Raw genomic sequence first — 16,346 nt, 5'->3', positions numbered from 1 at the left:
ACAAAGAAACCAAAGACACCAAATATTAAAAAGATTTATTTCAGGACCGAAAATGTCACAATTTACACCACTTTAATCATTTGTGATTTTATAAAGAAATTACTGAAAATTTTGAATAAAAACCCAAGAAAACGTCTTTAACAACAAAAAACAACGCAATTGACAAAATAAATCGAGCACAAACTAAAAATAAATCAACCAGAAATCAGGAAATATACACGACTCAATAGCTACTTGATTTCAACAAATTTATTAGACCATGGATTTATAAAATATATATATAATAAATGTATATATATATCATGGTATATACCCATAATTTCATCTATCTATCTACCAACACAAATACACATACATATATGTACAATCGTAAAGCAACAACAGTGCAATATGTGTAACATAGTAAATAACATTATTATTTAATTACTGAACCACAATTATAACAGTGACATTAATTCATTGTATAATACTTATAACATTAATTAATTAATTAACTATATTATAGTTATAATATTAACTTATTTATATTAGAATTACAATTCAACGCTGCCTAATTCTGCAGATCTGATCTGGTGGCCTATGACGTGGATTCTTTCAGTGGCATTCGATTCAAACAGGTTCTGGATATGAAAAATAATAATAATAAATAAATAAATAAATAAATAATAATAATAATAAATAATAATCATGATCCCCATCATCAACTTACTCTACTATTGTATAATTTATTCATCTCTCTCCTCAGCTTGCTTAGAATAGCTCTGTTCGGCTGGGCTCTTGTCTGCAGTTCTGTAACACTGTGTTCCTCCGCCTAAGTTACGCAATGTTCGTTCGTTCGTTCGTTCGTTCGTTCGTACGTTCATTCATTCGTTTACTCACCCATTGATTCACTCACTCCTTCGCTCGTTCATTCAATAGCTTACCCACTCATGTATTTATAGATTTATCCTTGCAATTGCTCATCCATTCATTCACTCACTTATTCATTCACTTATTCATTCATTCCTTCATTCATCCAGCTAACCCTTTTTTCTTGAGCTTCATTGGCCTTAGAGTAGAGTCTCAACAACGACCCCCAGTTCTTGATGTGTGGGTGGAGCAGCTGCAGGATGGCCTGGGACGCCTGCTGCTTGCCCTCTCTCTTGTTCTTGCAGATCACTTTCGCTTCGTGTTTTCCGACCTGCGTGTGCGTGCGTGTGTGTGTTCGTGTGAGTACGTGTGTATCGGGAATTTGGTTAGTTTCGTCATCATCATAGTCGCCATCATCATCCTCGTCGTCATCTTTACCAGCACTGTCCTCATCATCTCATCTTGCTCCTCTTCCTCTTATTTACCTTCATGATGAACTCACTCCTCTGCCTCTTCAGCGGTTTCATCTCCATCTTGATGTCTGTGTCTCCCATGCCATAATTTCTGAATAGGCACGTGCGTGTGTTTGTGCGTACGTGTGTTTGTGCGTGCGTGTGTTTGTGAGTATTATATTACGCTATATTAATAATTAATTTTATTAATTAAACATTAACGCATTTTTGAAGACAACAACACACGCACATAGACACACACACACACACGCACATAGACACACACACACACACACACACACACACACACAAACAAACACACAACACATACAAACACACAGGCACACGCAAACACACACACACACACACACACACACAAACCTATGCAGGCACTCGTGAAGTATTTGATAGGGGGTTGGATGGCCGGCCGTAGCACACAAGCTCAAGAGACGTGGATCTTGAATTCTTATGCTGTCGAAGAACTAGAAATAAAAATAATAACAACAGCAAAAATAATAATAATAATTATTATTATTAATCATTATTATTATTATCATTTCATTACCATTATCTAGTATCTAGACATATGCACAGACACGTTAATACGTCCGAATCAAACACACACACACACACCACACACACATACACTGCAACCAAAACTAAGCAACAAAAGCAACAACAACAACAACAACGACAACAACAACAGCAACAATAATAATAATAATAATAACTACAAATCAATAATAATAATAACTACAGCGTAATAACACAGGACAGTACAATAACACTTAGAAGAAGAGGAGTTAGTTATTTTAAAATCTCCCCCAACAACATACCTCAAGGTCCTGTGAATGTCTGTAAATATCTTTCCCCCTCCTCGCTTCTTCATCCCCACCACCATCATCATCGACTTCGTCCTTATAATAATTATTATAATCATCATCATCGTCGTCATCATTATTATTATTCTTGTTTTTATTATTGTTTTTATTATTATTATTGTTGTTGTTGTTGTTATTATGGATTTTGTTAATGTTGTTATTGCTGCTGTTTCTATAAGAAGAGTCGCCAACAGAACGGACATCATCATCATCACCGATACTACAACTATCACCGCTAGAATTGTTGATAGTAGTAGTAGCTAGAGTAGTAGTAGTAGCAGAAGCAGCAGCAGCAGTAGTAGTAGTAGTAGTAGCTGCCCTATCGTTACTATTATTTTTGTTGTTAGTAGTAATAGTAGTAGTTGTAGCGTGTGTGTTACTTTTAATATTATTTTTATTATTATTATTATTATTATTTTTATTCTTCCTAGAGTTGTTATAGCTATTAGTACTGACGCAGTTATTATTCTTAATGATGTCGTGAAATTTGTTCATATTATTGTTGTAATTAATTATACTATTATTATTATTATTGTTATTATTATTAGGAGTAGTAGTGGTTGAAGTAGTAACTGCAGTGGCAGCTGCAGTGGTAGCGGCGGCACGAGCGTTGATTTCTTTGTTGATATCTGGTATCAGAATATCCAATGTTACCCTTGCTGAATAAATTAATAAATTAACTAATTGAAAAATTAATTAATAAATTAATGACTGAATGAACGAGTAAATGAACGAGTGAATGAAGGAAAAAAACAAATGAATGAATGAAAAAGTATGAACGAATGAGTGACTTAACAAAAAACAAATGAATAAATAGACATAAAATAAACCATGAAAAAACTAGAAAAGTAAACGAACGAACGAACGAACGAACGAACGAGTGAACAAACGAATGAATGAATGAACAAACGAACGAATGAATGATTAAACAGCAGCTACAATAGTATGAAATTTAGGCACATACCTGCTTCCAACTTAGCTAACTTTTTACTGCTAGCATAGCCTGTACCATAATGTATCTCGTTTATGATGACCGTAGCACTGTACGGCGTCTGGGAGTTTTCTAGAAAGTTTGGTCACGATTATGATCTTTACGACGACGATGATGATGATGAGAATAATTAAGATGATGATGATGGTGATGTGAGTAATTAAGATGATGATGGTGATGATAACAAAATGATGATTGTAAAGTTTTTAATAACGTCGGTAGAGATGAAAGAGCTTTAAACTTAATTGATGATTAAAATGATGATGGTGATTATGACGATGTCAGTCAATCTATCAATCAATCTGTCGATCAATCAATCAATCAACCAATCGATCAATCAATCAAGCACTCATTCACTCAATGAACCAGCCAACCGGCCAGCCAACTAACCTAACTCGGTGAACTTATACTTAGGCTGAACCTTGATAGCATGTTGGGCGTACTCATGTAGTATGCAGACAGCTGACTTCCCAGCCGGGTTTATCACAAATTCTAAAAACAAATATTATAAATAATAATTGAAAAGTTCAAAAAAAGGTTAAAGGTCATTCTCTCTAGCCCACTTGCTTCACACATGGCGTGTATGAATACGCGCGAGAAACACGCATCACACACACTGCACCGCACGTGACAGACAAGGATATCTTTGCACTCAAACCAGATCATCGTCAACAACAGCCACACTCATCATCATCATCGTCAGCAGCAGCAGTAGCAGCAGTAGCAGCAGCAGCGTCACCTTTCTTTTTATTATGATGTGGAGCTCCCTTGTCGTTCTGCAACTGGCAGGTGATCAGTCGAGTGTTCGGGGCCAGGGACGGGCGGCCTGCATTCTTCAGGATCTGGTTGTGCTTCCGTCTGTCCTTCCAACGTCTGCAAGAAATAATAATAATAATAATAATATTGTTAATTTTAAAACTAAACAACAACAACAACAAGATCAATAACAAGAACAATAATATCAATTTAAAACAAACCAACAGCAGCAAACAACAATAGAAATAACATCAACAATAACAACAACAGCAGTAATAATAATAATAATTCTCCCTAACTTGAATCTCCTGATGGTTATAGTTCGAAACTCAAACAACTTCTGGCAGTATTCCCTAAAGGCCAGCGGATCTGCAATTAGAAATGAAAAAGTTGTCATAGTGCAAGAAGTAGCGGTATTAATAAACAGTAGTGGGTGTAGTAGCAGCAGCAGCAGCAGTAGTAGTATAGGTAGTAATAGTGGCGTAGCAGTAATAGCAAAGTAGCAGTACAACCACAAACTTACCTAGGCTATTAGTTCTCTTATGCTCTTCAAATGTTTGAACTTTCAACTTGCGGGACACATGAGGCAGTCCAGGAATTGGGGGGAAATCTTTTGGGCAGGTACCAATATTGTAACTAGTAGTAGCAGTAGCAGCAGAAGCAGCGGCGGCGGCGATAGCAGCAGCAGAAGTAGTAGTAGTAATAGAAGTAGTAGTAGCATTACTAGACATGGAATTATTAGTTGATGTAGCTATCGTTGAAGGAGGAATCATATTACTATTATTATCATTGTTAGTAATAGTAGCTGTAGTAGTAGTTTCATTCTCAAGATTGGGATTCCCCGTCGAGTTATTTATATCTTGATTCTGATTGGCTGCCTCCTCTAGGGCTCTCTTGTACTGCAGGCATGGAATGGAGCTCACTGGAATGTCATGCCTCTGAAGTTTTTAAAAATATTAAATTTATAATTTTTTTTATGATAAAGCAGTAAATCAAAATTACGCAATCAATTATAACAATGCATCAAGTTACCATTTGACTTTATTGGGACACAAAACCAACAGACACGAAGTCACACAAAGACCAAAAATATAAAAAAAAACCCATCAGTGAGCAGATAAACCAAAGAAATACTAACAAAATACCACAACATACACAGCAAACATCACCAACTTCACCAACGTAGAACAAAAAACGAACCCTAACACTACCAGCCCCGATGAAATAGGGCCTACTCAGGGTACACACTCTCGACTTCTTGTGCAAATACAACGGCATGCCGCTCGTATGAGTGACCACAATCCAACCCTCCGGCAAAATATCGAATGGGTTGCGACCTCTATCTATAATAGAAATCATTATAATTACTATTTTGTAATATTATTAGCGAGAGCAGTAGTAGTAGTAGTAGTAGTAGCAGCAGCAGTAGTAGTAACAACAGTAGCAGCAGTAGTAGTAACAACAGTAGCAGCAGTAGTTTAATTATAATTATATAATAAAAACGAATTTCCCTAACTAACCAACTAGTAAAATTTTTTCACAAACTCTTGGCAGCATAAAATCTTTATCGTCAAAAGGTAGCAAAAGTTTGGCATTCAGAGTTTCCTTTCCGATCCTCTTCTTGGCTTTTGGCATGGAAGGCATTCCTTCATCCAGCATAGCATCAATTTCATCTTCATTAATCACTTCTTCCTCGTCTTCATCATCATCTGTATCTTCATCATACTCATAATCATTACTGTTGTTGTTGTTGCTGCTGCTGTTGTTGTTGTAATGGTTCTTTCTGCTGTTGAAGGCAGTAACTGATGCATTGTTAGTGTCATTGCTAGCAGAACTGTTGCAATTATCTACACTAGACAGACCAGCACCACCATCATCCTCATTGTAATTATTAATACTGCTGTCATCGTCATTGTTGATGTTGCTGTTGTTGCGGTCGTCAGCAGCGTCGTCATCATCGTTTAGCTCGTCTAAGACGTGGAAGTTCATAATATTGTTGAGGTTGTCATCGGCGTTATCGCTTGAAACATTAAGGGGGAATGAATAGTTGTCGTCGGTGTAATCTTCATCGTTGTTGCTGGCACTCTCATTCAATACATTACTACTACTACTGCAGCTCTTGTCATCATCGGCATTATCATCAAATGTTAGAATGTCACCGTATATATCTTCATCATCCTCATCGATGTTGTTGCTGCTGCTACTGAAGTTGCTGCTGTTATTAATGTTAGTGTGATTAGGGCTGGGGCCATCATTCAGGGATGTGCTTGTATTTTGAGTGCTGCTACTTATACTAGTAACAACATTATTATTACTGTTGTTGTTATCATCATTACTATCACCTGGATCAATGCTATTTTCACTTAATTTTCGTTTTTTGCCGTGTGATTTTGAAACGCTTGGCATTTGCATTCGAAAAGGTTGTTTAAAATTGAATGGACATGATAGTGATGATGATGATGGCGGTGGGGGTGGTGGTGGTGAGAATAATGATGATGGTGGTGGCAGTGGGAATAAAGATGGTGGTGGTGGAAATGATGATGATGGCAGGGGAAATGATGGATGAAATGATGATGATGGTAATAATGGTGGTCTTGGGGAAAAATGTGGCGGAAAAGCCGGCACATAAGATGATGATGATGGTGGTAATAATGGTGGCCGAGGATAAGGAAGCAATGGTGGTCGTTGAGTTGAGAAGGAATGATGCAAATACGGCTGCTGATTAGTGTTAGTAACAGGTTTGGGCATATTCATCCCATTATTTTCCATCGGCTGATGATGTTTTCCCTTATTTTTCCTATGTCTTCTTCTGGAATTTTTACTTCTTTTTGTAGAGACCTGATTGTCAGTACTTGCACTGTCGTAATTGTTGCTAACAGCCCCCACACTTTCATACTCATCGTCGCCATCCTCACAAATCTCACCATCTTCAAACTGGTGGGTGTTTGATGATGGGGGCATGGCGATCCTTGGGTTTTCCTGTTTGCTGAATGATGCCATGTTGCTGCCAAGAGCTGGTCTTAGTTGTTTTGCAAACAATTGCTCACGAAAATTCTCCATTATATTTTTAAATTAATTTGTAAATTATAATTTATAAACTATTTACTGATAAAAATATGAAAAGTGTAAATCTTAATCAATAAATTAAACAGAGAATAACTTGTTCAGTTGTTTGTCTCATAAAACAATATTATAAATAATTTATTTAACAACAATTGAAATTCCATAAATTAGTTGATTAGTACATCATGCTCATTACTGTCAAGCAAGTTGATAGGAGCAGATCATAACAAAACATAAATACAAACTGTTTTCCTAATTACTAATTTGGTCTTTGAGACCTTTCCTTCAATAAATGTGAATTTTCTTCAACGAACTTCATGCAGGCCTGTGTCTTGATGCTGTTGTCTTCAAGCATTAGTAAGACTTTTATTTTTTTTTTCTAAAAAAAAAAATTAGCGAACGGCGAACAAGTAACCTCTAACTAACATAAAAAACTAACTGGTAACTCAAGTCACAATCTAATTAATTAATAACATAAAAATAAGTAAATAACTGTCCTGGTTGGCTTTAATCATTCATTTTAAAGTTAAAATTAGAACAGTTGAGTCCGTCTTACGTTACGAAAAAATATATATGTAGAGTAAACATAAATAAACTATATTTTACTTTACAAAATAAATAAAAAATCGAGTGGCCGATAATAGGATGATTAAAGGCGTACACTAATAATTTAGAACAATAATTTTGATTAGCATAGATAAAGAAGCGTTTAAATTTTAATATTAATAAACTGTAGTGTATGGTTTTCCACGAAATTTTAAGACATTATATTTACGAAATATAACTTAACGTCAGTTAGAATGTATAAAAGAGCCGAAAAAGGTTTGGTCACGAGTTCTTCTCAAAGAAAAAGTTGAAAATATTTGGTCAGGCCTACCAAACCGTCTTTATTTTCTTGAAAAACAGTACAACTACGTGAAATACAATAGTATAAATTAAAGAACCCGACACATTATCAACCCAAAAAATCAACATTCAATAAATCAGTTGACGAGTGAATCAATCAATCAATCAATCAATCAATCAATCAGAAGGTTACGTTATTGAATCATTATTACAATAGAAATGAATTATTTAGATATAAAAATTTTTCAAAACACAAATTTGAGTGGGTGCACGAGTGGAATCATTATTAAATTAGAATTTTAATAAGAGGTGACGAAGTGAGTGCAGATCTGATGATGATGACGATGATAATAAAATTATTATCATTATAACCAGTTACAACTCATAAATACATGGAATAAAACCTTTACAAATGATAGAAAGAAAAGGTGATGTGAACAAACACACACGCAAACAGCAATATTACTATTCTCTAAACTGACGAAGGTGCTAATAGTTATGTATATAAACGAATTACATATAAATTATGAAATTCTTAACTAAAAGTTGAATTTTAAAAAAATAATTACAAAAAATTTATCTATTCTTTTTTTCTCTTTTTCATATTTTTAAAAACAAATAAATAATTAAACAAATAAACAGAAAATTCAGTTGTGCTTCTGGGTGAGTATATGACATACAGCGTGTAAAAAAACTCTTCTAACATGTACACACACATCTTTTTAAACTATTTATACATACAATTTATCAATGCTACTGTGTTTACAGTTGAAATAGGATAGGGCCGTAAGCTAATTCTAGCTAATCCTTCATTCCATCTTTTACTCATTCATTATTTTATTTCATTCCTTTACACATCCATCTATCCATCCACTAATCTAGTATTAGTAAACAATCTTTTTCATCCAAATTAGTGATCCATAGAAATCAGAACCACCATATCCATTACATATTCCCCTTCAATGTTAAAACCATGTCAAAATTATATATGCCTCATTCAACTGTCTTTAAATAAACTACAAAAAAATTAATTTGAAACAAACAAGACATAGACAGAAATAAAATAACAAATAAATAAATAAAAAACAAGATCAACTAAATAATTTATTCACGACTCCACCCACTACACTTCCACCACAACTACAGTACAGGAAAAAACTGGCCAATCAGGCATTCACTTCTTTTTCTTAAGTTGAGTAGACAGCCAATCGAGTCCCTCGTACAATCCATCCCCACTTGTAGCACATGTAGCCTGGATGTACCAATCCCTCTGGCGTAAGGAGTGCAAGCCTAACTTGTCTGTTATCTCGGCTGCATTCATTGCATTGGGCAGGTCCTAGTTTCAAGAAGATATGTATGTATGTTCGTTTGTTTGTTTGTTTGTTTGTATGTATGTATGTAGGTTTGTTTGTATGTATGTATGTATGTATGTATGTATGTATGTACGTATGTATGAATGTATATTTGTATGTATGTTTGTTTGTATGTATGTAGATATGTATGCATGTATGTGAAAAATTCTAAGACAATATTCCAGATAATGGTACCTGTTTGTTGGCAAAAACTAGGAGGACAGCATCCCTGAGTTCATCCTCGGCCAGCATCCTCATCAACTCTTCTCTTGCCTCCCCAACTCTCTCCCTATCATTGCTGTCCACCACGAAGATCAATCCTGAAAGTTCGGCGAGGTAACTTAGTGTAAATGATTTGGAGAAATGAAAAATTAGTGAAGGTACAAGTTTAAAAAATTTTGGAGAAGAAGAATTTTGTGTAGAAAAAAGAAAAGTATGCTAAAAAATATGAAAAACCCTACCTTGGGTATTCTGGAAATAATGTCTCCATAGAGGTCTGATCTTATCTTGGCCACCCACATCCCAAACTGTGAAACTTATGTTCTTGTATTCAACTGTCTCCACATTGAAACCTAATTGAATTAGGTAGGCAAGTGAGTTAGATGATAGCAATAAGAACAAATTTTTTAAATAACTTTCAAAATTATCTATAGAAAAATGAAATAACAATTTTTTAATGAAATACTTAACATAAGTTTAATTAATAAAAAACAGTTATAGATTTTTGGATCACTAGCCTATAGTTGGAATGGTTGTGACTATTTCTCCTAACTTGAGTTTATACAAAATGGTTGTTTTACCAGCCGCATCAAGACCCACCATCAATATTCTCATCTCCTTTTTGCCAAACAAACCTCTAAAAAGTCCCAAAAGGTTGCCCATATTTCGTTCTTTGGATGAAATAAATAGGAAAAGAACTAGAAGTATAAAATAGAATAAATTAATTATTGAATTAAAAGTTTTTTAGAGAAAGATTTTGAAGTTAGTGACAAATGCTTATTGAATCAATATTTTGAAAGCAAGACGTTTATTTATTTATATGATGAGAGAAAAATTGGTGACGTCACATTCACCACCGTGTGTACGAAAATTACTAACAATCAAAATCAACTGCATCACAATCGATTACATTGATTACGGAAACCGGAATGACACATTAAAAAATTTGAATTTTAAGCATTTTTTGATTAAAAATTGTAATAAAACTCTCAAATATGCTTCAAATAAGATACCTTTGTAATTTTTGAAGAGAAAACCCCAGGAAAAAAGCGAATTTACCGAAGGAATATAAACTTTGACTTTAATATCGCTATGAGCGCCAAAGAACAATAGTTCCAAGAGCATAGAGATTATATTGGCATTTTTGTTCTTTTAATTCATAAAATTGTAGTTCACATCATACCATGAATATAGATAGATATTCTTCGGTCAAAAACGCTTTGAATTGCGATATAATTAAAATAAGTATACTTTTCAGTGGTTTCCGAAATATCAGCCAACAAAGTTCTCAAAACCAGGCTATTGTTCACGCTTTTTAAAAATTTTTACGAGTTTTTCGAGTTTGTTGAGTCGATTTGAGGTTTAGATCGATTGAGGAACTGATAAAAATGAAAATGTTGTCGTCTCATAGACACATTCATATATTCTATTTACATATCTACAAAAATATAAATTTATATGCAAAACTTAAATTATGGTTATACATAATATACATGTATATATGCGTGTGCGTGTGTGTGTGTGTGTGTGTGTGTGTGTGTGTGTGTGTGTAACAAATTAGTGAGATATTAATTAAAATATATATGTACAGCGTCTTAGTGGGGATAACAATATTAGTAGCGGTTGTAGTAGTAGTAGCGGTAGTAATAGTCGCAGTAGTAGTAATAGGAGTGGTACAATTTTAGTAGCAGTAGTAATAGTAGTAGTAAATAGTAGTAGTAGTAGTAGTAGTAGTAGTAGTAGTAGTAGTAGTAGTAGTAGTAGTAGTAGTAGTAGTAGTAGTAGTAGTAGTAGTAGTAGTAGCAGCAACAGCAGTAATAGTAATAAAAAAAGTTATATAGAGGTTGAATTCTTTCCAGTCAATACCAAAGTTTAATTTATAACAAGCATAATTCGCTCCATATAACAGTTTATCATGATAATATTATTAATTATAATTAATTATAATTATAATAATAATTATATTATTATTAAAGATCATTGTTATTAATCTTTAAATCGCGATTATTAAGGACAGATTAAATAATTAAATAAATACATTTCAAATTAATTCACTTTATTAAAAATAATTAATTAGATAAATCGTTTAAGAAAACACACATATGTAGTTGTTAAGAAACATTAATAAAATATTACCCAAAATTGTATATACACACACATATATATATATATATATATACACATAAATACATACAAACACATAGATACATACATACACAGATAAATACATACACACACACCACACACACACATACACACACACAAACATACATACACACACAAAAACATACATAGATACATACATACATAGTGTTTTAGTAAAAAAAATCATTTCACCGACATTAACGGCAAAACCAACAACAACAACAACAATAATAATAAAATAATAATAGAAATAATAATAATATCAAAAAGAATAATAATTTTTCTAAATAAAATCCCTCGTACAGCTTTTTTCATGTAGTTATAAGGCCGTTGTATCACTAAAATTAATTGAAATTTTTCAACTTCACCACCATCGTCATCTTCATCGTCATCTTCATCGTCATCATCATCGTCATCATCATCGTCGTCGTCATCACCAACATTAATAATAATAAGTTTTTTTTTACTGAAACTAGTTTGAGATAAGTTTACAATTATATTGGTTCATTGAACGGTTAGTTAGGTTAGTGAACGATATGAAGATTGAATGAACGAACGAATGTATGTATAAATGAATGAAAGAACGAATGAACTGTCGAACTGAAAAAAATGAATAAAAGCATGGATGGAAAGATAAAATGGATGGATAAACAACACCAACTTCATCGCATCTTCTCGCCATAAAAACAAACAACCGATCAAAAACGAAACTGAAACAAAACATTTTTTTAGAATTTCCCAAAAAAAACTATGTAAATAAAATCACAAAAATTCCCACCATGCTATAAATAAACCATTTCCTAAACGCAGAAGCAGTAGCATTAGTGACTGCAGCAGCTGGAAAACAAGAACTACCACTAGATTTCTTCAGCAGCAACAGCAGCTGAAAAGCTAATTCCCGGAATTTCCAGCCACTTGACGTCATCACGCGGATCGTAGCCGCTACTCTTCCTCTCCAAGAACATGGCGATTTCTTTGAAGGTCGGTCTGTCGTCTTTCTGCTTGCTCCAACAGTGCAGCATCAAATCGTACAACTCCCGTGGACAAGATGGCGGCTTTACCGGAAGTTCCGGCGTGGGATGAGGAGGAGGAGGAGGAAAATGATGATGCGATGGAGGAGGGTTTAAAATGGTGGGCTGGTGGTTTCGAAAGAGTTCGCAGTTCTCCACGACCTGGTTTTCAAATTATTTAAAAAAAATGAAAATGTAAGTAAAATTCGTAAACATGAAAACACACGCACATAAACACACACACATACATACAAACTTACACACACACGCACGCACACAGACAAACATACTTGTTCTTCAGAGAGATGTGGATAAGGGGAGAGGAGGGCATAGTTCAACATCTCCCACAAGGTCATTCCGAACGACCACACGTCACTTTTTGTCGTAAATTTACCCTGATGTCGTTTCGAAATCGTTTTAAAATTAATTTTTACTAGCGCTTACACCTGAAATGTAAGTACTCGAGTACTTGCTGCCCTTGAAATATGAGTACTTAAGCACTTTGCTGTGCAAGAAATTAAAACATTAAGTCCTAAAACCTAAGTCCATTTTGAAATGCAAGCAGCTGCATTTGAAACATAAATACACCCGAATTTGTACTTAAAACATAAGTACTTCAAGAAAATTCCTCTCAAACCTTACATGCTACTTAAAATGAATAGCACCACAGTACTAAATCATTAGACAGTACAAAAACTTCCAAAAGGTTATTAGTATCAGTAGAGTGTCGAACCATGAGCACGGATTCCCAAGCCATCCACCTTACGGGCAGTAGCAGATCAGAGTAGGGCTGAGGGTAATAGTCAGATTCATGTAGCAAGTGGCTCGTCCCCAGGTCAGAAACCTGGTCAGGATGATGTTGTTGTTGATGATGATGGGATGACGACGATGAAGAAAACGCTGATGATGATGATGTTGATGATGATGGTATTGATGATGATGGTATGATGATGAAGGTGTTAGCGATGGTTTTATGATTATGTTGATGAAGAGGGTAGGATGACGAGATGATGATATTGTGATGATTACAATGATGACGACGACGACGATGAAAGCTAGCACGACAATCAAATATGACTGATAAGAAATCGAATTGTGTTACAATATTACATGGCAGACATTTGGAAAAACCCATCATCGTCATCGTCATCATTATCATCATTATCATCCTCTTCACCACCATCATCTTCATCCCCACCACCATCATCATCATTACCAGCAACATCATCATCAGCAGCAACAACATCATAATCATAACCTTGACGTGGAAACTGTCACCGACGAGGCAATTTCTACAAGCAAGGTCTCGATGCACCAGACCCAGCAACTCCAAATGCTTCATGCCAGAACCTATCTGACTAGACATATACAGCAGGCAGCCTAGGCTAATTAGCATATTATAATTAGCATATTATAATTAGCATATTATAATTGGCATATTATAATTGGCATCTTATAATTGGCGTATTATAATTAGCATATTATAATTAGTTTTATTAGTAGCTGCAGCAGAAGCAGCAGCAGTAGTGGAATAATAGTAATATAAATAAAAATAATATAAATAATAATTAATAGTTATAATAATCATAGTTATAATAATTTTAGTTATAATAAAAATGATAATTACCTTAGACCGCCTTGAATATCGGATGAAGTTGATGATACGGTGACGTCATCAACATCCTCTTCGTCATCATCATCATCCTCTTCTTCTTCCTCATCATCATCATTCTTATTATCATCGGTGACGTCATTATTACTATTACTATTATTATTATTGTCATCATTATTATTGTTGTTGTTGTTTAATGTCTTGGATTTAGGGCATTTTAGCAATGGCAATAAAGGTTCTTTTACATCGTGGCTTTTATTATTATTATTGTTATTATTATCATCATCATCATTACTATTATTATTGTTGTTGTTATTATTATTATTATTATTATTACTATTATTATTATTGGCATCTTCGTCGTCGTCGTTGTTGTGGCTGCTGGTTTCGTCAGCATCATCGATCCCGGCGTTTCTTACGCAGCCTATAATTCCCATATTACTAATATTATTATTATTATTATTATTATTATTATTATTATTATTATTACTATTACTATTTTTATTATTATTACTACTACTACTACTACTACTACCACAAGCGGCTGCATTACCACTAGAGACACAACCGCCACAGCCACCGTTGTCGACAGCAGCCACCGTCATCTTCCTCGACCTCTTCCTTTTTGTCGCCGTTGGCGACGATGACGTCACATTCGTGACCTTGATCTTGATCCTCGGAGGGCATCTCAGCTGGAGGAAGCGTTTGAGATCGCCGTACTTGAGGTACTCGAAGATGAGGCAGTTGGGCTGCTCCAGTGTGCAGGCGCCTATCAGGTTGACGATGTTTCTGTCGCGAATTCGAGACATTATTCTAAGTTCGCAGTCGAATTTTGACCTGTTGAATATTCAATTATTACTATTTATTTTCAAATCAACATCAAAGACATCAACAGACATCAACAACAATGACAACGACTACACCAACCTAGAAACCAGATCTGAATTAGACAATAAGACCTTGACGGCCACCAGCATCGGGGTATGGTTAGGGGTAGTTGGGGTGTGCTTCTTTCTGCACGATGACGACGATAATGATAGCAATGGTGACGAAGATGGTGAAGATGACGATGACGTCAGCGTGCTGTAGTGGTTCTGTCGGCCGGCCAACATGGTGGTTGATGATGACGACCGTGATGAAATTGGGGATGCGTGAAACTCGCATAAATATACCTAAATACGGTATGGAGAAAATTAAAATCTTCATTTAATTGCAATAAATAAAATAATAATGATAATAAAAAAAAACTAAAAAAAGTGTAACAGGAGAAATAGAAAGAGGCAGACAACCTGTCCAAACTTCCCCTCTCCAAGGTTACTGACATACCGTAGACTCTCTCTCGCAATTTCATTATTATTTACATTATTATTTATATTATTATTATTTATATTATTATTATTTATATTATTATTATTTATATTATTATTATTTATATTATTATTACTATCGTTATCTACAAAATTATTATGGTTGTGAACGAGTGGTACAGCGCTGACTGTAGTGTTCGGTGAACGAAAGAACCGGCTACACTTGGGCGAAGACGGTAATTGTTGAAAAAATCCGCCCATCCCTAGACCGATATTTTCGGTACTTAGGCCATCTATACCGACATTACTAGATACAAAACCATTTCCATTTTCGCCACCACCACCACCACCACCACCACCACTACCACTACCCCAAATCGTCATTGTGGCGCCGACGTTACCGACTTGACAGATGTTACTCGGAAGGAGCGGCTGAGTTATGGAATGGTTGCCGGCTGCGTTTGAACCCGGAGCTGCTCCGTTAACTCGATCATTTCCATTTCCAGCCATGCTGTTGTTGCTATAAATTGCGTCAAAATCGTTGCAGCTGCTATTAATACCGATGTTGGTAGGGTTTACACCAGTAGAAGGTAGGCCAATACCACAACTGCTGTCCAGTAGGTTGAAGTGGTAGTAAGAGTAGGCGTTTGAAGTAGTGGCCAGTTCGGCTAGGGGTTTGTATAAGATATCGTCTGGGACTCTGGACGTTAGAGAAGTTGGCGACACGCTTTCCTGGTCGCCGAATGTGGTAGTTGTGGTAGTTGTTGCCGTAGGGAATAAGTAGCTCTGTCGGAAGGTTGAGCTGCTGTGATCACTCTTGGAGTTCGGGAGATGTTTGCTGTTGTTGTTTTTGAGGGTTGTTG

General features: G+C 35.0%; 3 protein-coding genes across 3 annotated transcripts; all 3 read right to left on the bottom strand.

The window, feature by feature from the left end:
- Nucleotides 1–234: 234 nt before the first annotated feature.
- Nucleotides 235–5,625, bottom strand: HELRODRAFT_99418 (hypothetical protein). Its single transcript, XM_009018792.1, has 15 exons — nucleotides 5,450–5,625; nucleotides 5,130–5,272; nucleotides 4,621–4,867; nucleotides 4,453–4,590; nucleotides 4,229–4,298; nucleotides 3,913–4,046; nucleotides 3,564–3,665; nucleotides 3,147–3,245; nucleotides 2,756–2,841; nucleotides 1,683–1,783; nucleotides 1,335–1,413; nucleotides 1,025–1,180; nucleotides 710–811; nucleotides 324–620; nucleotides 235–301 (listed from the first exon to the last, which is right to left on the bottom strand). Exons 1-14 carry the CDS (start codon nucleotides 5,586–5,588, stop codon nucleotides 534–536), a joined length of 1,683 nt encoding a protein of 560 aa, XP_009017040.1. The 5' UTR covers nucleotides 5,589–5,625; the 3' UTR covers nucleotides 235–301; nucleotides 324–533.
- A 2,228-nt stretch (nucleotides 5,626–7,853) lies between these two features.
- HELRODRAFT_185550 (hypothetical protein) lies at nucleotides 7,854–10,521 on the bottom strand. Its single transcript, XM_009018791.1, is given in 6 exon segments — nucleotides 7,854–7,996; nucleotides 8,013–9,174; nucleotides 9,386–9,510; nucleotides 9,652–9,762; nucleotides 9,928–10,107; nucleotides 10,423–10,521. 4 exon segments carry the CDS (start codon nucleotides 10,070–10,072, stop codon nucleotides 9,013–9,015), a joined length of 543 nt encoding a protein of 180 aa, XP_009017039.1. The 5' UTR covers nucleotides 10,073–10,107; nucleotides 10,423–10,521; the 3' UTR covers nucleotides 7,854–7,996; nucleotides 8,013–9,012.
- A 1,890-nt stretch (nucleotides 10,522–12,411) lies between these two features.
- HELRODRAFT_78384 (hypothetical protein) lies at nucleotides 12,412–15,018 on the bottom strand (the record flags this gene model as incomplete). The annotated part of the gene is made up of 5 exons (XM_009018790.1): nucleotides 12,412–12,717; nucleotides 12,843–12,959; nucleotides 13,298–13,408; nucleotides 13,823–13,949; nucleotides 14,825–15,018. Coding segments are annotated over 5 exons (855 nt in total), but the record flags the coding sequence as incomplete, so codon positions are not given.
- Between the last annotated feature and the right edge of the window lie 1,328 nt (nucleotides 15,019–16,346).

Source organism: Helobdella robusta (assembly GCF_000326865.2).
Source record: "Helobdella robusta unplaced genomic scaffold HELROscaffold_22, whole genome shotgun sequence".
NCBI lineage: Eukaryota > Metazoa > Annelida > Clitellata > Rhynchobdellida > Glossiphoniidae > Helobdella > Helobdella robusta.
The sequence above is the reverse complement of the archived record's forward strand: the minus strand, read 5'-3'. Positions and strand labels throughout refer to the sequence as shown.